The sequence below is a fragment of the Rhyacophila brunnea genome, unplaced genomic scaffold (assembly GCF_057557595.1).
Source record: "Rhyacophila brunnea isolate RB1 unplaced genomic scaffold, BYU_Rbru_1.0 scaffold_12, whole genome shotgun sequence".
NCBI classification, from domain to species: Eukaryota; Metazoa; Arthropoda; class Insecta; order Trichoptera; family Rhyacophilidae; genus Rhyacophila; species Rhyacophila brunnea.
Genome location: NW_028232774.1, coordinates 35,847,304 through 35,870,492, shown reverse-complemented (window position 1 = coordinate 35,870,492; position 23,189 = coordinate 35,847,304). Strand labels below are relative to the sequence as shown.

The 23,189-nt window shown below is 30.7% G+C and overlaps 1 protein-coding gene across 2 annotated transcripts in view; it reads right to left on the bottom strand.

The window, feature by feature from the left end:
- sona (sol narae metalloprotease) overlaps positions 1–23,189 on the bottom strand; it is a 304,986-nt gene that overhangs the window by 79,112 nt on the left and 202,685 nt on the right. For both annotated transcript variants that reach the window (XM_085961198.1, XM_085961199.1), the window contains exons 5-6: positions 17,044–17,482; positions 531–693 (exon numbers count right to left, since the gene is read on the bottom strand). In XM_085961198.1, the coding sequence (XP_085817324.1) occupies positions 531–693; positions 17,044–17,482 (602 nt within the window). The remainder of the gene's footprint in view (positions 1–530; positions 694–17,043; positions 17,483–23,189) is intronic.

Sequence of the window (23,189 nt, the reverse complement as noted above, 5' to 3'; positions counted from 1 at the left end):
TTTTGACAAGTGTACGTCAAAAGATTTGCCAACCCTGCCCTAACTTGTAAATTACAGAAATCATTTAATTATTAGCAAATTTTGACCATAATATTCAATTATTGCTACTTACAAATAATACAAATTAATTTTTATAATGTATTTAAACTAGATACTATGTAAGCAAATATTGCCATATTTAGAATTCATAAAGAAACACAAATAGGTAGAACATGCCACGTTCGTGCAATGATTGGTTACGTCGGTACGGGAACGTGAGTTAATTTTTTTTTCAAAGCTATTGATTTCGTGTTTATGTCGTATTTATTTATTTAAAAAATAACACATTTTAATACTATGTATGTGCTTTTAATATTCAATTGAATTTATTATGTAGTATGTATGTGTATTATTATTTAAGCGAAACAATGTAACACTGTTTAAGTAATTCTTTCAGTTTCGAATCGTTTACCTTCCTCCAATAGGCAGTCTTTGCCGCTGAAATAGAATTTAATCACAGTACAAATAATTAGGAATGTGATACGACATACCTGTATCCATCGTAATCAACTATGACAAGAATCTCAGGGTAGATGACATATGGAGCCTCTCTCTTCGCTCTTCGGTTGGAATGGCTGTCTGATGTGACTTCATAGTCTGAAGATCTTTTCTGACGTTGAAATCTTTTCCCAAGACGGTCTGGCTCCATAAATGCTGCAACAAACAGAAAATGCGATTTGTTAAATAAATACTTAGAATTGAGATAATTAAACAATGGCGACTTCTCAAGAGAATAAACCTTTGTTCAAAGTAAAAATAAATAGTTTTATTTAAAAAAAAATTGATTAGTATGATTTATATCATCGCAAGGGGCGCTAAATTAGTCAAGGCCTAGGGCTTCTACATACTTTAAAGCATCACTGAAAATATAACTATCATCGAATAATATTATCCAATATTTAGGATAACGTATATCTAAAATGTTTTGGTAACTGATAAATTATGAAATTAAGAGTTGCACCACGTGGCATGTTAAGCACGCAGTAAAGACACAGGACTAAACGTATAAGGAATCAAACGATAGTATGCGACGAAATGTATTATGCCAAAACTCTTAATCAATGAAGATGGGCCAGACACAGCTCGTAGAGAAGATAGCCGCTGGATAAATGCGATAATCCAGTGGTCCTCTAGAGATATAGGTAATATTATTATGACAACCAAAAGGCTGCCCTAAGGTAAGCTGTTTTGACGAAATTGCGTGATAGCAAACAAAAAGTAACCGAGAAGAGTGAACTCGAGGAAGCCGTCATCTAGCAGTGTGTTGAAATAGATTGATGATGGTATGTAAAAATGTAATATAATATCGTTCTTTATAACATATAATAACTAACTAACTAACATAACGGTAAATAATATGTAATGTATACTTTTATAATATGCATAGTTTACTATTCAAGTTGGTACTATATAAATTATCCAATAAATCTAACCATATATATTTCAAAGTTCGTAGCTTGATTTAGTGATTTTGCCTCTCCGTTATAACTTTTTGGTCTAATAACTTGCTTATATGGATAATATTTTATAAGACACTGATCACATCGTCAGAGAATATCCATGCGTCGGTTAAAAAGAATGATTCTCAAGTTAGTTGGATCTGTTCAACATTTTGATATCTTTTCTATAAGGTAAAATTTTTCAGCTTTAAAAAAGTTAATGACTCTTATAAAAGCGAGCGAGAACGAATTTTCTCTCAACGTTTAATTATTACAATTGATTAAGTCAGAACATCAAGCACGTTTACTCTTGTGTTTGAAAACCAGGGTCATCGGAGGTTATTCCTGAGACACTCCCTGGTGGAGGGAAAGTGAAGGGAACGATCAAAGCGTTTGACATCTGTATAATGTATACATACTGTCAAATTTAATAATAGTTACATTAACCGTGGCATTTGGCTATCAACAATGTAACGTATAATGTCTAACCTATTCAGAAATAATGTATTTGTAACCTTGCTCCAGTTTTCTCAATTGACTTGACATATTCCATACTGTTTGATAATGCTTCTATTCATCAATTTATACTCTACACTTGAACATGCACCGAATCATCTTAAGTAATGTAATTGTTATGTGATTTATTTCTTCAACATATCCACCATTACAAAAACTTATCTGAAATCGTAGCATAAAATAATGCTGATCTTCTTAATTGTCTTTCTTCGTTTCAGAGAATCCGATAGGAAGAGAATTCGCATTTCAAGAACGGTAAGTAACACAAATGTGTCCACATTAAGTGAACAAAATAATAACGTTTGTCATATGGATGCACGAAACACGGTCTTCAATTATTATTCGGCAACATTATTATATTTGTCATTTTTTAAAAAAAATATATTTTCAAAAGACGATGAATAATTTCGAGGGCTTAATGGCAAAAAACACTATCAACAAAAGTAAAACTTTACAGGAGGGCCAAAAAACGTTTTTTTAGTTTTTTTTTAACTCAACAAAGGAGTTGTTTATATTTTAAAACCTAATGTTCTTATTGTATAATTTATTGTGTATTGTACATTACATTTATCTTGCTTATAGTGATATTAAAGGAATGTTTTTTAAAAATATATGAAAACAAGGGTAACTTTATGTAGTTAGTTTACTGACGATTTAAGAAGAAGCTAGAAAAGATGACATAAAGTTGTTTGACTATCATCACGTAGTCGAGAATGTAAAATAACATTATCTAAAAAAACACTTTTTTCATGATTTGAGTTTAACATTTACATTTTTCCCGTGTTGTCTTGTAGAACTTGATTTAAGGATGCACAGTTATCGGTTGATTTAAGTACACCAATCGTGGGATTCTGCCTTTGGAGATATCCGAGCACGCCGGAAAGAAAGGTGATAACTATAATAGCGTTGAAAAAGGAGGTTTTGCAAACACGTGTCTTACAGATTATGCCACATCATCAATAAAGCGACTTAGCTAATTAATTATTGTTGAAACAACCAGTTAATACAGGGTCACACAAGATAGAAGAAGATTGTTGGAGATTGAGATCGCCATTCTCAGTAATGAGGAAAATGTTACAAAAAGAGATTTGTCATTTTAAATTTGCAAAAGAATATGCGCTGTTAAAAGTAAAAGACAGTTGAAATTTTATTATCATTCTAGAAATTTCTGTCAATAAAAAGTTGTTAAAACATTATATGATTGTGTATTCAAAATTATGACAAACTTGTTTATAATTCCAGCAAATATATACAGGTAACAATGCATATATAATTTTAACGGTACCCAACAGAAGGTATAATAAAGGTAAAAATTACAAAGAAAATAAATCATTCTCTTTGATAATTATATATTATATACTACGTAAGTGTCCACCTTGGGCGGCACCACACTGTCTAAATCTGCGAAAAAAAAAAACAAAATATGGTTCCAACATCGTCATAGTTAATTAACATAGCAATCAATATTCTATAATTCTATGGTTAAACTTGATGATAAATGATGACACATCTAATATTGAAAAATGCCTGAGACTCTGAGAGGTCAATACCGATGACTAAATATTCAAAATCATAATTCTTTGAAAACTTTATAACCTCTTATAAAAGATTCAAGAAATTAATTAAAGCTTGACACGGTATACAGTTAATTTTATTAATATTAAAAAAATATAATACCCATGAAGGCAATATTAATTAATAATAATAACCAAATTTTTTAAGTCGGCTTTTATTGCACATACCTACAGATTTTTTTGCTGCGATAATTTTCTGACAGCTGATGTCTAAATTTACAAGCCATGGGTTTTTGCAAAAAATATATATTACGCATGTATAAATTCAAAGAAAAAATAATCTCGTGATGCAGATACGTTATTTATGATAACTCAAATTATTAAGAAAAATAAATGCAGTTTTTAAGAGGTCAAATACCTAGTATTTATTGCTAAATTTGATGTAATATTCCCCGGTACATTTCTACCCCGCTTATTAACTGTCTGGTTTATTTTTTCTATACTTTTACGTACGAATTATTAATACTATTAATTATATGTTCATTAGATTATTCATTTTAAGTGAGCATATTATATCACATGAAAGTAATGATAAGTAATTTACTTTTATTACTGATAAATCACTACAAGTTTACTCTAATTGAGGGAAAGTGAACACATCACAAGTAAAGTATAAGCATAATAATATGATGAGAAATATTATAGCTACGAGTATTATAATTTGACTCGAAGTCAAAGTATGCTTAGAGTGAAACATGATTAATATATTTAAAAAAATGACCTGCATGTGTATGTAATGTGCATATTATAAACAATACCTAAAGTATTTCTTAAAAAGCTATTTAAGTACATTGTCGTGACATTGATTCAGCATTCACGGTTTGAATTAAAAAATGACAAGCTCCAAACAATGCATACAAAATATTCTCTTGACATACTGGTCAACAAAAACAATACGTAAATATGTAGGTTATATCGTGTCAAAGTTATGCGATAAGTAAACCTCCATTGAAATAATTTTGAATTAAATTATTTTGTTACTAACTTTTATCTATCGAACTTCATGTTGCTATTTTATAAAATAATGCTTAACAGCCATAAAACTATAATTGTCAACGATTATGATTGTCTTTATCTATGCCTATTAATTGTTGATCATATAGGTACAGACCAACAAACTTTTCTGTAGAATGGCCAACGATGGAACTACGAACTACTATATAGGACGCCATTTCGAAAATGTCATTTTTGAATGTCAAATTTTGTCCAGTTACGAGTCTTGATTGGGTAGTTTTCGACAGTTGCTCCCTCATCTCATTCTTCAGATAAGTTTGTAGGTCTGTATTTCTTAAATTTTTTTAAATTTTAAAATGATTCAAATCATATTGTGAGATTAAGAAAATAATTGTGTAAATTGAGGTTCTTTTAAGGGCCCACATGCCCTTAGAGCGAGTGGTTTAAAAGAATACTATGTTATGTAATAAAAATACTTTATGCAGTCATCAAATGTTTAAAATAAATATAAAGGATAATAAGGCTTCAAAATTATATGAATAGATTATCTACAACGTTTAAGGAATGTCCAGGGTTATGCTCTGAAAATACCATAGAAGCTCCATTTTGACCTATGCTGAGCATGTGGGCCGTTAATGTATGTTTTTTGTTACAATAATATTAACGAATCGAACAATTAAAAAAAATATTTATGATAATTATATTTGCCCCTGACATTCGGTTGACCATCGGGTAATAATATTGCGAAGTCACGTATGAAATAAATTTAAAGCGGTCCACTAATAAAACAATGAATTTGATATTCTCGACGCGGTGTGGTCTGGCTGGCGAAAACGGCCGCCTAAAGAGGGAGAGATCTGCGGTTCGAATCACACACGGAATATTAAATTACTATCAAGAATTATTAAGTAGCAACTATCTAAAGCGTGCTGAGATTATTTTTACCGCTTAGCTCGCTTGGTGGTAGACTAGTACATGTCGTTATAATGGCAGTTTACTTATTGATGCTGTTAATAATTTGTATTCTTAAGAATCTTCGTTTTTTTTATTGACATACGCAACACCTTGAAAATGTAATTAATTTATCTGGATGGGTACATTATTATTGGACAAACATTTATTAAAAATTCTTTGTACATAATTACTATAATAGCACACAGCTTAAAATAATGAACAACGTTCCCTTAAATACACCTACTATTGCATGTAATATGATTTTCAATAAGGAGAAACATCCATAGTGAAAACTTAAGATTATCTACTATAGCTTGAGTTTTGTATAGAATTCCAATCCTTCTTTAACATTGGTGAATTATTGGTAGTCTAACAAAGGTTCAAAGCAATCATATATTGAGCTTGGATACTGGAAGTACTGAGAATGAGACGTTGGACCTGCATTGTCCGTGTGTTACAGATAACCCAACAGAATTTTAAGATATTTTGTCTGTTATTCAAGCCAACAGGATTTCAGCATCATGAAAGGTCACTAAATATTATTCACAGGGTGTATACGGTAGAGTTACAGGATGCTGGTATGATCTGGGGAGAGTTGGGGAAGACTTGGCGTATTGAACTAGCAAAAAATTAATACGATGTCACCGTCCTGTTGTGATGTTTATGTGAAAATTTGATTGCGTTTTTTGTGATTTTTCATTTAAATATTGTAATTATTGATGATTTACTATATAAACATGTTTTACAGAAGAAGTTTTTTAAATCTCAATGCAGTATTGGCAAATAAATCTAAGAGCACTAAAATAATATATTGTATGCTATAAATCAGTAAGCAATGCGAAATTAGGTACCTACAGGATATAAAGTTCTTTTTTTATTTAAATTTTGATATTATGTTAGTTTGCCTCCATCTCTATATAGAACAAGGTACCTATTCTTCAACGACTTTTATAATACTTTGAACAGAGAAAATCAGGACAACTTACTACTTAAATAACAAATATCTGAAAAGTATCTTTAGTAAAATCATATTTTACTGTTTTTATATGAAATACAAGTAATATCTACATCGAACATTTTTATCTATTATTTGCAAATTTTAATAAACTGAATAAAAAATAGTCAAAGCCACGGAACGCACACTTTGTTGTGGGAGTCTGTCTGTCCACGCGGAACAATCAATTTCCATGTCGCATTTTTTAGACAACGCAAGTATATAATATTATTATTGGGACATGATCATTATCAACGGTTGACTTGTTCGAACGTTATTTGATATTATATGTGAGATATTCAGGCCTGATGAAGCTTCTGAACGAGGATCAAATTATAATAAAAAAACAAAATAAAAACGTATTAGTAAACTAGCTGTAAGTCATTTGAAGCACACTTCATCGTCTACATCAGCTGTCAAAAACGGCAATCATTTTAATAGACGTTTAGATTTATCCATTAGTCAATGTCATAGATTATAAATAACATAAATTTTGCCTAAATAAACAATGAATTGAAGAATCAGTAGATTGGTTTATTAAATTTACCGTATCAAAAACAAAATATGTTTGTTTTGAATGAACCAAAGCATTGACATTATAATAAACAAGTAGTTATAATAAATGCCTGTAACAAGACAAGCTGTAAAAAAATTTAAGCCAAATACACAGAAGACTAATTATTATAAAAGTTGCATACAGACCTACAAACTTCTCTGTAGATTAGCCAAAAATGGAACTACGAACTACCATAGGACGCCATTTTGAAAATGTCATTCGAATGTCAGATTTTGTCCAGTTACGAGTCTTGATTGGGTAGTTTACGACAGTGGCTCCCTCATCCCATTCTTCAGATAAGTTTCTAGGTCTGTACGTTATACGTACAGATGGTACTCATGGGACCCGTAACTAGACAAGATTTGACATTTAAATGACATTTTATAAATGGCGTCCTATGTTAGTTCGTAGTTCCATTTTTGGCCATTCTCCAGATAAGTTTGTAGGTCTGTACCGTAACGTCAGAATATTTGAACAAAGATGTGCGGCTCTAAAATGATGATGATAGCTTTTAATAAATAAATATGGAATGTTATGTATTGTTTAAACGGTTTATTTATTGTATGTCTATGAAAGAGAGATGGACAATGAAGACTCGATGGGAATCAATGATTTGAATTGAATATACGCATTTTTCTATTCCCAGATGGGGAGTGAATTATAATTATACCTTTAACGCAAGGTTTAAAATACCTGTTCTACGGCATGTCGTATTCACGCAGCGATTTCAGTTCATTACGTTTCATTACGCAACTAAAATGACAATATTGTTATGTCAGTTTTTCATATAAATAATATAGTAATATTTATTATGCAAGCGAAAGTAAAATATGCCGTTTGTCATTTTGGCGAGTATTGATTTTTTTATTGATTATTTTTTACGCAGCGGAAGAAAGCTGTCAAACTGATACGTACTTAATTTATTATTATCGCTAATACTATCAAAATCAGGCTTCTTAGCAAATTTGATTTAACGATTTTATTAAATGCTGTCCACTAGCCGTGTATGTAAGCGTAATGCCGGGTCCACACCGAAAACAAGTCGCGCGACAACTCGTTAAATTTTACGATAAGCATGATAATTATCGTAAAATTTCTTAAGCAATTATGATAATTATCGTAAAATTTAACGAGTTGTCGCGCGACTTGTTGCCGGTGTGGCCGCACTTTAAGACGCCGCCAACCCGAATACATGAATGTTAAAATTTGGGCAATCGTTTTTTATATACCACTGTCGTTCTGGGACACCTTTTTGTTTTGTATAATTTTTTTAAGTGCAAGCTTAGAAGAATTTAGTTTTCGAAATTTATTACAAAATTTTCCGATCAAACGAACAAAAATAATTACAAGATAGAAAGAACTTTTAATATACAACGTTTTTAAATTTTCTGTTGAATTATTATGCTCAATAATATGCTCAAACTTGTACTTGATATGAAGTAATTAAAAACAAACGTACAAACAAATATAGAATACTGAAATGTCACTTTGACATTTCATTTTGATTTCCATAGTAAAGCACGTATATATTAATCATTTAGTTGCTAGGACCCACTTAGCAACCAATAATAGTCTTTTGTTTTTTACGGATATTTATGAAATAACTTTCCATACAAAACAGAAATAACTGAAAATGAATTCAATTCTGCTTAAAGATGGCTATTAAAAGAATGCATTGGCATCGTGTTCTTGATATATTCTAAAAGTTTCAAATGTCTAGCTAGTCGGGAAGTTAGTTTGAAATCGATTGCAAGATTTGTACTAGATAACAAACACCAGACAAACAAGAATACGCGCTAATAAAAACGTTGTAAAAATAAATAAACAAAAACACGTCTTACGTTAATTAACATTTTTTTTTATAAAAATAGTTATTAAATATCGTCACAACAAAGTGTATATAAATAACAATATAAAAAAAACATAAGACTGATGGATTTAATTTTTTAAATATTTCGACGCAAATTTTCATATTTTGTTTAAGATGGGTTATAAATAATCTCTGAATGTTTGATAACTAAACGAAAAATCGAAAAAACTAGTAAACAGGAAAAAACCAGTAAACCAAAACCAGCAGATTAAATATTTATATTTCGTTTTGTTTTGTTAATTAGACGTTTGTATGAAAACAATAGTGTCTTCACTAAAGTTTCCACCAAACACTGATTTTAACTAGTTTATTCTTAAAAAGATATTGAAAATCACTAAAATAGTATTTATATGTATGTAATTTTCACTTTTTTCATGATTTTTTTGATAATAAACGGTGTATAAAATTAAAAATAGTATGATAGTATTAAAAATATACTTAAATATTATCGAATAGCTAGTAATAGTAAACACCTGGGTTTTATAGCGTCCATTATGAATATTAATTTATGTTTGATTATCAAACTCAAATCATTTTTTGTAGTTACCTACTTCGATAATATACAAGTAATGCAAATTTGAATTCGGCAGAAATAAATCGTCATATTATCAGATGACATTAAGTAATTTGATGGTTTGTTAACTTGCATAATAATCATTTACAACGTAGTAAAACCAGAATCGATACGATTTTCATGATGAATCATCGTGGTGGAAATTAGTATTAACCCGTCCGCATACCTACATAATAATATGTAGCGTCGATTTAGCATCGATTGACTTCCATAATAATTATTCACCGCCCGATTTAACCATCTACCTAATAAAATATAAGCTTTATATTATGCACCATTACTAAGTAATTTGAATTAAACTGATTTTTTTTTAAAGAATACCTTTATGTTATATTCTTTTTATTGGGCCTTGGGCGAATACTTTCAAAGTGATTTCTTGTAAGGGTGTTGGCTTGAACCATTTATTTTGAGCTGCGGATCAGGGGTCGTACGTCATTATGCATTATTTTTACGAGGCTCTGTTCAGAATATCGATGATCTAACATTGACACCTCGTATCTGACGTTCAATATTTTTGACAGGGGCGGAGCTAAAATGTTCTACAAAAACTATTAAATAAAATGAAATAACACCAAAAATAATTTTGTTTTTTTATTTAATTTGATTACCTGAACATTTTAATAGCACCTATCGAAAATATTGAATGTCAGATACGAAGTGTTAATGATAGACTATCGATATTAGGTTTATTGAGGCTAATAATTCAGGCATACATACATTTGGGGTCATTAATATATCGTAGGGATACTGCCAAAAGTTGGTAAGTTTCGAAATCATGTGATGGAGTAATTAAGTTTGACATGCACTCTAAAATCGGGCATAATGCTAATTTCTTTGTGCTTTATGTGCATGTTCTATAATATATCGGATGACCTTACATTTTTGTTCTAGCATACATATTTATATACGGACATATTTTTTTTTTTCCGACCATGTCCGAGCCTGATAGGATCATATGGGCTTCCACAGGGTGGAGGTTTGTATTGACAGATTTTGTTTTTTACGAGAAATGGATGTCGGCCACTTGCTCAACCTATTAGGTCCATACCCTGACACACACAAATTGAAAAACAATATGTGTACTTGCCAGACCCAGGATTCGAACCTGGGACCCACGGCTTTATAGTCCAACGCTTATGCCGCGCGTCCACCGTGGGCGTTTACGGACATATAATCCCTTGTTCACTCTTAATACCTAAACTATCGACTTACCGACTTTTGGCAGCAACCCCACGAATTACCTATACCCTACACATATTTTTACACTTTATTTCACTACATAATAAATTTTATGGCATATACATGCGAACGTGCAAATAATGATATTCGGTTAAGTAGTTATCGAATTATTCACCCGTTGTAAGGAAATATGCAGACGGTTTTTTATAAACTGTCTGCGATACTTTTATCGTGATTGCGAATATGATTAATAAATTAATATTCGATCAAAAGATTCCTTACACGAGCTGAATAACAACGACATTATAGTTGGGTCATTCGAAAAAAAAAAAATTAATTGTCAAAGTACCTGTTTATTTGTTTATCATAATTTATATAAACATGATTCTAATCTAAATTATAGTATCTAATTAGTATAATCTAGAATTTAAAATCTTATTGCTTTGGTCTTAAATCTTGTATAATTTATGTTTGAACTATGTTTATTTGTAAACATTGTCATGTTTAAATGGATTTTTTATTAGACTGATGAATTAATATATTGAATGCACAGTATAAGTCAAAATACATTGAGTTAGGTCAAAATTAAATATTTAGAATGTTTCGATGGGCCTCAATCTTCCTTTGAAGCGTTCTATTTTTATATTTATTTCGATGTGACGCATAACATACTTGACGAAAAAATGGCGCTACGCGTATGCCGGCGTTTATCGTATTTTTGAAAACAACAATATGTAAGGATACTTAGTTTCCTTATTACTCCGCTCCTATCATCGTCGTTGTCCATGGATGAAGAGCGACTATGTGATGTGATTGACATATTCTCAGACGCTGTCCAACCAAGAAGTCTTTCTTATACCGTGATTTCTTTTTTGAATTTTCAAATAATTAGAACCATCATTAGTATACGTCAATGGCGAAGAGTGGAGAAAGGCTGTTAAGATCCACCATAGATAGTACAAACTAAACTTTGTCAGTCATACGTATTTTTTTTTCAATGAACTAAGACTACAATTATTTACAGATGGTGTTGGTTAGTTTTTAAAATTCAATTATACCAACAATATAAAAAATAATTAAAAGATAAAAATAACTTTTTATCTACCACGTTTTTAAATTTCCTGTAGAATCATATTATAAACTTGACAATTCTATGTATTAACAAATGTAGAATACTGAAATGTCATGTTATATTGATTTCCATAGTAACGCACGTATATATCAATAATTTAGTTGCTAGGACCGACTTAGCAACCAATAATAGTGAGTAGTAAATAATATTACTTTAACGATTTTTTTCCGAAACAAACAACATAATTAACTGAAAATGAATTCAATTCTGCTTAAAGATGGCGAAAAGTATTAAAAAATGCATTCCCGCCTACTATAAAAGTTTCAAATGTGTACCTAGTCGGGAAGTTAGTTAAAAATCTTGGACAAACAAGAAAAAATCTGTACGGGACAAACAAGAATACGAGCTAATAAAAACATGGTAATATACAAAAAAACAAAACACAGTTGCTAACACAAAATTATTTTTCGGGTTCAATTTCAATAATTATAATGTAATATCATACTATATCTATCATAAGAAAGATTGATTATAAGACAAAGAGATTCATACTTGAGTATGCATACGTTACGTTGGTTGCGTTTCAATATTATAGTCAAAGACGCGTATTAATACCTAGTATTGATCATCATTTTATACGATGTCACGATTTGTCGCCATTATTTCTCGGTATTTGAAAAACCGGTGGCAGATTGTTGACGTATTGTATATTTGTTTTTTTTTTATAAAGTTAAAACGATAATGTTATTATTATGTTGTTATGATCAAGAGAGCCGCTAAGTTATGCGTAGTCGTGATCGGAAATCGATAGATTGATCTAAGAATAAGAAATTCGCAATAGTATCTATATCAGGGTTGGCGAACCTTTTTATGTATGCATGCCAAAATTTCTCAAAATATTACATTTCAATTCTCTGACGTGCTGAGCATTTTTTCACGAGGAAAAAATAGTTTTTAAAAATCCTATTAAAAAAAATGATGATGTTCTATATACCACTCACAGAACATAGCAGACATATTATAGCTTTATCACTTTTTTCAATTACGCCATACATTTAGGTCCACCAATTTTGAAACTGTCTGCCAGAATACTACTACTAGCTTCACCAAGTTTTTGTTTCTTATTTGGTGCAGTCATTTTTGTGGGTAGAAATGGAATTGTTTTTTTAATGTATTAATTATTTTGGTTTTTATCGCACAAATTGACATGAGAATTGCTCCGATCAGATGAGGCATTCCTTCGCTACAGTGGTCGCAAGCATTGTAGGTATATCGGTCAAAATTAGAGGTTCGCGGCGCGGCACACCCCGCCACCTAATGTAGTTAGTGAGATAATATTATATGTGATGCATAAAGTCTATGAACCGACCTATCCAATTATATATTTAAATTAAACCTAATGCTTATTCTGGAAAAGTATTTGCCTGCTATTTGTATACAATGCGACCTGTCATATTATTATTATAGGTATTTTTTTTTCTCTTCAAACACGTGCCATGAAAAATCATCTCGCTTGCAACCAGTGGCAAGCGTGCCATAGGTTCGCCACCTCTGATCTATATACTAGAAACCAAATAATAATATATTTATTTTATTTAAAAATTTTCTTCAAGATTTCTATCTTATCATTATAAAACAATAAACGATGCAAAATCTACACTGAATTAAGCTAATTTTCATGTGAAAATCAGTTAACAGTGGATTAAAAAAATACACACATTAGTATAAACAGATAAGCTGAAATCAATGATATTAATGAAAAGAATACTATATAAAATCACTTTTTATACATTTATGATACATATTATATGAAGTTTATGTGTTTGAATATTACTAAATAATCATTGATTATTTATTTATTACAAAATAAATGTGCAGTAGCTTACGGGTACTGTGTGGAGGTCGAAGATAAAGAATTTGGTATTAAAGTATTTTTGCGAATTTAACCTAAATACTCTGTATACTTTAACTCTGCATACTTGGAAAGACGTAGGTTGCATATATATCATTATTATGATATTTTGTCTTCTCTCATCTTAGAGATAAATATTAGATTTAATGACCATATAATTACTTGATTTATCTACCTGTCTGTAACGAATAAGCTGTGTCTCTCTAATGCAGGGTCCACACTGGCAACATGTCGCCGGCAACCTCGTTAAATTTTACGATAATTATCATACTTGTCGTAAAATTTAACGAGGTTGCCGGCGACACGTTGCCACTGTGGACCCGGCATAATGCATGTACATTTAAGTTTGCGTCTTTGTTACGCGATTGCATAAAATAAATACAATATCCACGTTGCATCCTTCTCATGCATGCTGCACTTAATTGCATATTCACGTATCACTTAAAATACACTGGCTTTATCTAAATAGATACCTACCAGTCTATTTTGGTATTCGAATCGACGCGTTCTTTAGCTATAAATATTGCTTTGCTTATAATATTATTGAGCGCGTCGTCAAGAATGTTGGCAGATAGCACTGCCACCCTATATTTTATCTGGTCGGTAATAATATCAACTACTAATATATTTATTGTAAAATTACGTTGTGTTAAAGTGAAAATAAAGGCATTTTTGGTACGGCTGATGTCAGTGGTTATAACACGTCAACACGAGCATTATAATAATATGTTCAATTTTCATTTAATTTAACATTATAATACAGTAACACAGTCAAATATATTATTATTTACACTAAATTATTATTAATATTAGAATTGATTGTAAAATTTTATATAAAAAAATCATTTAGTACATATAACTAGTTACATCTCAAAATCAATTGTTAATATCCAAATACGCTTTTGTGAATAATATATACTTTTTATATACATAGTACGTAACAATTTATCGGCTTATACATATTATAAATATCATGTATTCATAGATCGTATGCCTAAAGCTCTATGGAATTTAACAAAATTTAGCATTCAAAAAGTGTATAAACTATTTAAATATTTAAACCCAGAGCTAGCTAGTATTTTCTATCATTTTTTTTAAAAATCAGTGATGTCTTAGCGGCGTAGTTAATTTCATGCACGATTTGACTACACGTGTCCAGTTCTTGAGCCTTTTCCACACTGCAGCGTTCAGTAAGGACTCTTGTCATTTATTTTAATTAACCTAATACGTATAACAGAATCCCGTACCGTTAATGTTATACCAACTTATCAAGTTTCCTACCATTTCTAATGAAAATATATCGGAAGAAAAACATAATCTTTATTTAATGTTCTTTTATTTGATGTTATTGACTCAAATTTGGCGCCATATCTCTAAATCAACATACATAAGTATATTAAACACTGCTTTTTGTCACTTAAAAAAGCATTTTATTAACTCAGTTCTTCGGCGTATACTAAATATGATTAAGAATTATTATGCAACAGAATAATATTATGTAGTATATAATATTCTACATCTTAAGTAAATAATAATAGTCATTACAAATTTTGTCCGCTTCAATGTGATATTCTCAATTAAAATCCTATGTAAAGTGGATAAAACTAGTCTCGATATTAATATAAAAAAATAATTAAATTTTATTGTATAAGTAGGTATCTACTACTTACAAACCGACATATTTTTTCAGTGCAGTTATAGTTATTTTGATAAATTCGGAATCGAAAATAAATGTCACAACTTTATAAAATCGACATTGAAATATCTTTATCTATGACGATGATACATTTACAACTTGTTAATATCGTAATCGCAAAGGATACAATAAAATACATTTTATTTTTTTATTTATTGATTATTAATTTATTAAGGGTGCTACAAAAACTTGTATGTCAGTAATAATATACAAGAATTCAAACATTGTGGCATGTCATCAATGACTGCTCAATATTTAAAAAGAAGCAATGACCTCTCAGAGCTCTGTGCAGATATTATCATGGAATTGACCCTTAATACTTAAATAACCTTAACAAAATACTAAAAAACAAAATAACACAAGAACACTACACAAAATATCAAATTCTGACCACTAAAAATATAAAGAAATAAATGGAGAAACGTAGCTTTAAAACTGTAATTGAGTAATTCTGTAATACTCGTAGCTTTACTACAAATGCAAATATGTACATAACTATATAATTATCTTTTTGAACTACCATATATGAAAAAGCAAGAATATGGTTTTTACTAAAATAATTAAAAAAAAAGATGTAACTACTTGATAATATAAATGACAAATGCTTGTACTTATAGATAATCCGTTTCCAATTGATTCTTATTCAGAAACATTCCAAATTTGAAATTGTAGAAAATGTACAAAATTTGTTTCCGATTGATTTATAAGTAAATGTTAATATTCCCACTGTTTTCACTGCCAGCAAATCGCATTGAAATTGACACATTTTACCTATGTATGTGCAATCAGGTAATTTAGTGCAGGTAAGTCCAAGTCCATTACAAGAGTACGTGAATTGGATCATAGCGATCGAAAGCGAGTAAGGTGCGACCAGATGAAAGTATTTTCGCACTCTACTTTTGGTTTCATTTCTAGAAGAGCATTCACTGCGTCACCGTTTGCTATAATCACAGTGTTTTATGGTTTTAATATGTCAACGAATTTCGTGTACACAAAGAAGATTATAATGTATGATTGTTAAACACCTGAATATTATTTGTATATTGGTGTGCTATTATCTTTTGTATTGCGTTTATTTCCATATTTGATTTGAATAATAATTACACTGAATAGAATAGCGACACGGATAGGTAATAGAAAATATGCTTAATGAACAATGACGTCACGGTGGTAAATAAAAATAATGGCCAAATGCAGAGATGTAAAATTTAAGTTAGCCTTAATTAAGAAATTCGAAAAAAAATATACACATGCTTTTTGATATTTTCACTTTAATTTAGATACTGATTCTGGCAATATAAGGTTAAACGTAGCTTAAGGTACGTAACTATGCATATAAATTTGGCTCTAAGATAATAATAGTGATTGAAAAATTTTATGCACTGCCGAAAAATGTCAGCTAACCTGGTTGACATCGACCATGAAGTAGAAGTAAGAAGCGTTTACGCACGTGATTGCGGCACACTAGGTTTTTGGAGACCATCGACATTGCGCAGGATCCCCTAGAGAGATTGCAAGAAGGATTTTTTTTAAATGCGATGAAAATTATTCTATACTTATCAATGGCAGTCACGAAAAGATGAATGACTAGGTATACCTAACTATCCGGGACATATTGTAATCGCTATAAAAGAATTACCAATTAATGAATGCTGAATCCATTGAAAAAATTGATCGAGTATTTTGGAAATATATTGAATAATTTTCAACTTACCATAGTCACTAAGTTCTTCATTGTGATCATCAATAACGTCCCTCTTAAAAATGACATGTCTGGCACCAGATAGCGCTTCAATTACAGCTTCCCTGGTAACCCTCCTGGATCCATAAAATCTCCTACTCTCTTCTTTCGCGCCTTCATCATCATAAATGATACCTTCTTCATCATCCATCTTATTTATCCCGCTATTTTTGACGTCACCGGCCATTGCATCATCAGGCTTTTCCGTTGCAAGGTTTTTCTTGACGTGCGCGTGTTTCTTGATGGGAAGACCAGTGTCGATGGAAACCATATCGTCTTGGTTGGCATCCATGAACATCTCATCGTCTTGGTCTGGCGGAATCGTTGAGGGGTTGATCTTGGTTCGAGATATTTTTGTTGATAAGGTTGATGGAAGGGGCTTGATGACGAGGTCATGACCGATTGAGCCATCCTAGAAAAAAGAAGAGAAAGATATTTTAAGTCACAGTGGCAGAAATAAATAACACAGTAAACTAAATCTATATTATATTGTTTGAGGTTTTCATGATTGCAGGTATCCTTTATTCTCTGCTAATTTGGTTATCATCATAAAATAATAATCAGAGAATTACTACATATTTTATAGCTTCATAACTAAGCGCAAAAATCTCCTGTTATTATATTTTCTTCACTCTCCCTCATTATTTTGGAGTCATTACGAGCCCATGCTTAGTACAGATTATATTCAAACAGTGATATTAATTAACAATAATTATGTGGTAATATTAAAAAATGTTAACAGAAGCAAAAGTAAATGTTTATCTGATGCAATATTATTCAATTTATTTTTAAGCTGGCGACACAGTAAATAATTGAGATTCCACGATATATCAAAATTTTGAAACACTGTTGCTTAAGGGTGTCATATTTTAATGGGCGGAAAATTAAGGGATAGTTGCAAATATTACAGATTAGGGTGGATTAGATTTTAAGAAAATACGATTTTTTTAACTGCTTTGCTGACATTATCATATACTGGTTCGAATCGATAAGGGATGTTTGGGAAAGTCATAATTTAAAATACATGTAGATAAATACGTCAATTAGTTTGACATATACATTTATAAACAATTAAACGTGGTAATAAATTGATATAATAATTGACACTGGAAGTGATTATGGACAGCAGTTTATTGTATCGAATCAGTATAAAACACTTAGTAGAAGAAAGCAACGTCGTCATTCAGTTATCAAAGATTCAACCGTAAGGTTATCGTTCGCCTCGCCTGGTCGAGCTCATAATCGATCAGAACGCATACTCATGATTTCATTCATCTAAATTATAATCTGTAAACTTAACTGTAATAATTAAATCAATATTTATTTGGAAGGAGATAATAAAACCAGGTTTCGTTTAATGCACGCAACAACCTTCTTATTATTGGAGTCAAACCAACCTACCCTCTGGTTCCCTATTCCATCTCACTTCCATAAATCTAGGAATGATACTTACTATAAATTGCGAAGACGCAAGCGATAAAAATATTTCCAATAAATTAAATCAACCACTATTTCAAAATTGATACCACAAACACATTACACTTGTATTGAACATATTTAACATACACAACTATTGTTGCTTATAATATGTAAATGAAACTACTGTAGCGTTTTGTGCTCATAAATAATTACAATACATTATTACTGAAAAAAATCTAAAATTACTGTGGGGTCGATTTGGGTTACCACTGTGGGAGTCGTCGACGTGTCGTAGGTCATGGTGTTGAGGATGATGATGAAGAAGTCAGTCGAAGATGGATGCAGGAGCGAGTTTTATTTGCAGCGTAACGGTCGGTACAATAGTATGTTACAGAACTTATGTTACAATACTAAACTTATAATATTATAGTTCCGAGGTCCGATCTCCCTAGAATAAGATGTTGTACGATGCGATTGAGAAACTGAGATTCTAACATACCGTGAACTTATATTCGAGTGACATTTCCGATGAATTATTATTCGCTATTTATACAATCAAACTAATATTCTTTTTATTGAAATAATCGAGTCAGCTATTTATTATATGACGTTTGCGTCAATGGATGACTGACTGAAGTGAAAAATGGATAGGTATGCAGAATCTATTATTGAGTTCAGCTCCTTACCGAGTTTACTATAATTTGGCACTATTGTAATTCTATATCTCTATATTAATATATAATAATAAAAAAACCCTTGCGACATAATTATGATTTCAAAACTTTGTGAAGTAATATTTTAAACTGCCGACAAGTCTGACAGATGTATCGTTCACGGATTTCATCAAATAATTTCATTACATTAATTTCTGTCAGTGTCCAAATGACGGAAATATCAGTTCTTCATTAAGTATCACACGGCCCGATGACCCAAAAGTCAAAAGATCACAATATTAGTTAAGCATTTTAACGCATTTTCTAAAATAGCTTCGTGAACTTTTATTTCGAAACCTTCAAACCCACGATTGATGCTTTGATGGCATGGTTAATTTATATTTGTACGATTGATGTTACAAAATAAACGAATATAATATATATATATATATAATATATTTTAGTGATGAAATAGTGGACAAGAGGACAGTCTTTGTTGTTTGACTGTAACCAGCAGAAGAAATAGCACGACTATTTTTAAATAACCTTAAAAAAATGATGTTAATAGACGTAAATTAACAAACAGAAATAACACGATATTGACTGAATTAATAAAATGTAACTAGTAACTATCAGTAGTTACTAATTGTTGGTTATTTTGGTTATCTTCTTCTTAAAAAAATGTTGTCATACAAATGGAATTACATATCAAAGATTATTTTACTTATTTTCAATTATTATTATTTATTGATTCTCTCATGAATTCGTGATTCACAATTTAGGATACATCTAAAAAGAAGACATGATATTAATTTAGATTTTTATCTGACTTCCGTAAAAGCGATATGATAAAATATTTATTTAGTAGCTTTTAACATTTCACTTTGTATAAATCATCCATTAATCAGTGAAATAATATATTCTGTATAAGTAATTCTGAGATTTTTAATACAAATTGATATCATTATTCTAATAAACACACGTCATTATCAATTAAATGGTATTAATGGACAACAATTGGTGAAGTGAGATTATATTAATTAAAATTTAATAAAACACACCATAAACTACTTCATGCACAAAATGGTAATATAATTTTCATTAAATTGTACAGATTAGTCTATTAGTCGATAGTTACTTTGTTTGTCACACTATTATAGAGAAAGCGTTTAGTATACCTATAACCATGACCCCAACAAGAAGGTGCTGATAAAACTCTAGCCTGGGGGCCCAGCGTGGCGGGTCGAGCAGTTAAGTGACAACAAATTTGCTGTAATAGTAAAAAAAGTTACCTACGGTGTTATTTTCTTTAAGAATATTAATATTATACAATATGCGGCTGTGCGATGTAATTTGGTGGGATATAATTAAATGATAATTCATGTGCAGAATTTTATTTTATAATTATTTTTAATGTGTTTTTTTGGCTAATAAAAATGGCTATTTATTCAATATGGTGAATTGTCGTTTGTTACTTGACTACCACAAAAAAGGGTCGCGATCAGTGTTTTATATGATTTTGAGTGCCAACAATGCAATAATCCAAGTACATGTATTTAAAAATACAAAAATAGCTAAACATATATAGAATAAACTTAATTTTTCCTAGAATAAACATGGGGTTCCGCATAATACCATGTGGAGAACACTGCTGTAGAACATTGCACTGTCCTTAACCTTAGCTGGAGGGCATATTATAGGCTGGAGGCCCGTTTCAGCCATGCCTATGTCTTGTTAATAAATTTTCAACTGAAATATATATTGACTGATTGCTAAACTGTAAAATTTTATAATATCATTTTGCAAAATGAAATTCTATCAAATAAATTGATATGTGACAAATAATGTGAACTAAGTACTGATTATTTAAATTAACAAGAAAATAAATATATATTACCTATCTCCCCCTCAAGTATATTGTAACATACGTTCACAAAAACAATTATTATGTATATTTTCTTTTATTACGGATTCGTGTTTATTGATTGTAAATTGATTGGTAATGTGAAAAAAAAAGTTTCTACAGTGTAATTACAATTTTCCTGATTGAGTGATAAATATTATAACACGGTGTATAGAATTACATTTGCGGAAACAGTATAAAGAATTCGTTACACGTGCCAATCTCGATAACGACTATTCTACGATTTACCATCCACTTCTGTAATAAAACAACCTTCCGGATACATTGTTGTGGTGTTAATTGGCCCAAAATTGATATTTATGTTACTATGATTGACGAGTGGTTTGATTATTACAGTTGGTATATTGGTGTAGTTTTCCATAACTATTCATTAGTATAGTATACGTTTTATAACTTTTTACTACACTGATGGTGTATTGCCTGAATACCTTACATACAATTAGTTCACATGACATTCACAATATATTACTTAATTATAAGCAGTAATAAGAACATAAATAGGTATATAATACATATAATACATATATGTAAAAAAAAATGTTTTAGAATAGGTATATTCATGGCCCCCACAAGGGGTGGGATGATAGGGCTCTGGCCTGGGGGCCCGGGCTTATGGTGGGCCCGGCATGGCTAGTTAAGTGAGATATACATACACCACAAACTTGCTTTAATAGCAAAAAAGTCACCTGTGGTGCTATTACAGTGATATATAAAGAATATTTATAATACATATTAATACTATCGACCGGTACTTGATGAATGATGTAATTTGATGTGATATGAAGATTGATATAAGTAGTTAAATGATAATACATGTGTAGAATTTTATTTTATAATTATTTTTAGTGTGTTCCTGATTATAAAATTGGCTATTTTTTATCTAATATGTCGAAAGTTAGCATGTTAATTGGGAACCACAAAAAGGGTCGCGATTTGTGCTTCATAATATTATTATGATTTGAGTGTCAACAACGCAATAAATCAACTGGATTTATAGATACAAAAATCGAATTCACTTGATCTCAAAGAACCCTGGGGTTCCACGGAATAACATTTGGGGAACACTAATGTAAAAAATCACACTGCCCTTCACCTAAACGAAAGGTAGGGGGGCCCACCAAATAACCTAGTCTGAGGGCCCGCTTCCGAATGTGTGGGCCATGGGTATATTACATAATTTTCATCCTAGAGCTGGAGTGCAAAGTTATGAAGTAGCAACTCTAATCAGTGGCGCGTTTAGTGACGTAGAAGTCTAACGCACTGACTAAATTTTAATTTTCCAAATAAATCCATCCATGGATTCAAACAATTTAGAATTTTTATTTGCTTAATATTTACAGGTGAATTCTTATATACCCATCTAAATACCCACAAGTTAAATGAAAAGAAATCAATATCAAAGATACAAATTTGCGTAGGGCGCGCATTTTTTTTGTGTTGGTATCCGTGTCCGGAAACTTGTACATATGCAGTTCGCCGTATCACACATAAGAGAACATCAACCATGGGATAAGTTCGCAGACGAAAGTAATTGATGTGGCAGATTTCGTGTCTGTTGGCAGGTTTTAACTCTTCGGAGGGAATCGGTTGGGTCACGTTGCGCTAGGAAAACGCACCTCTGTCGGTAATGTATTGATGGCGACTTTATTATTATTATAAAAAATACATTTGCTCAAAGGCATTTAAAGAATTAGCAAGATGTTTGCATTGATTAATTGAGTAATAGTCATATGTGAATGCGGATGGATGATAATATTATTATTATATTTGACATTGTGTAAGCATTTAAATAAGTACACAACAGACTAGTGTGTTAATAAGTTACTCTGACATTCCAAACCAACGTGAAGTTAGTAACTTATATAATAACTCGTTTTGCAATTAACCTAAGCATTAAATTTGCAATTAAAAAAATAATAACTAATGAGTTAGAAAATTGTTTCTCTTGGCAATTTATATTGAACGTACGGAAGTAAAATGTTTTTCAAATTAGATGGATTGTTTTCTTCTGAATGATTAAGTGTAGCGAATATTTAAATGCTTAGCAAATCATAATCTATTCATCGTATGCAAAATTGAATATATTATTATTGTAAAACTCTTAAATAATATGTCAAAAATAA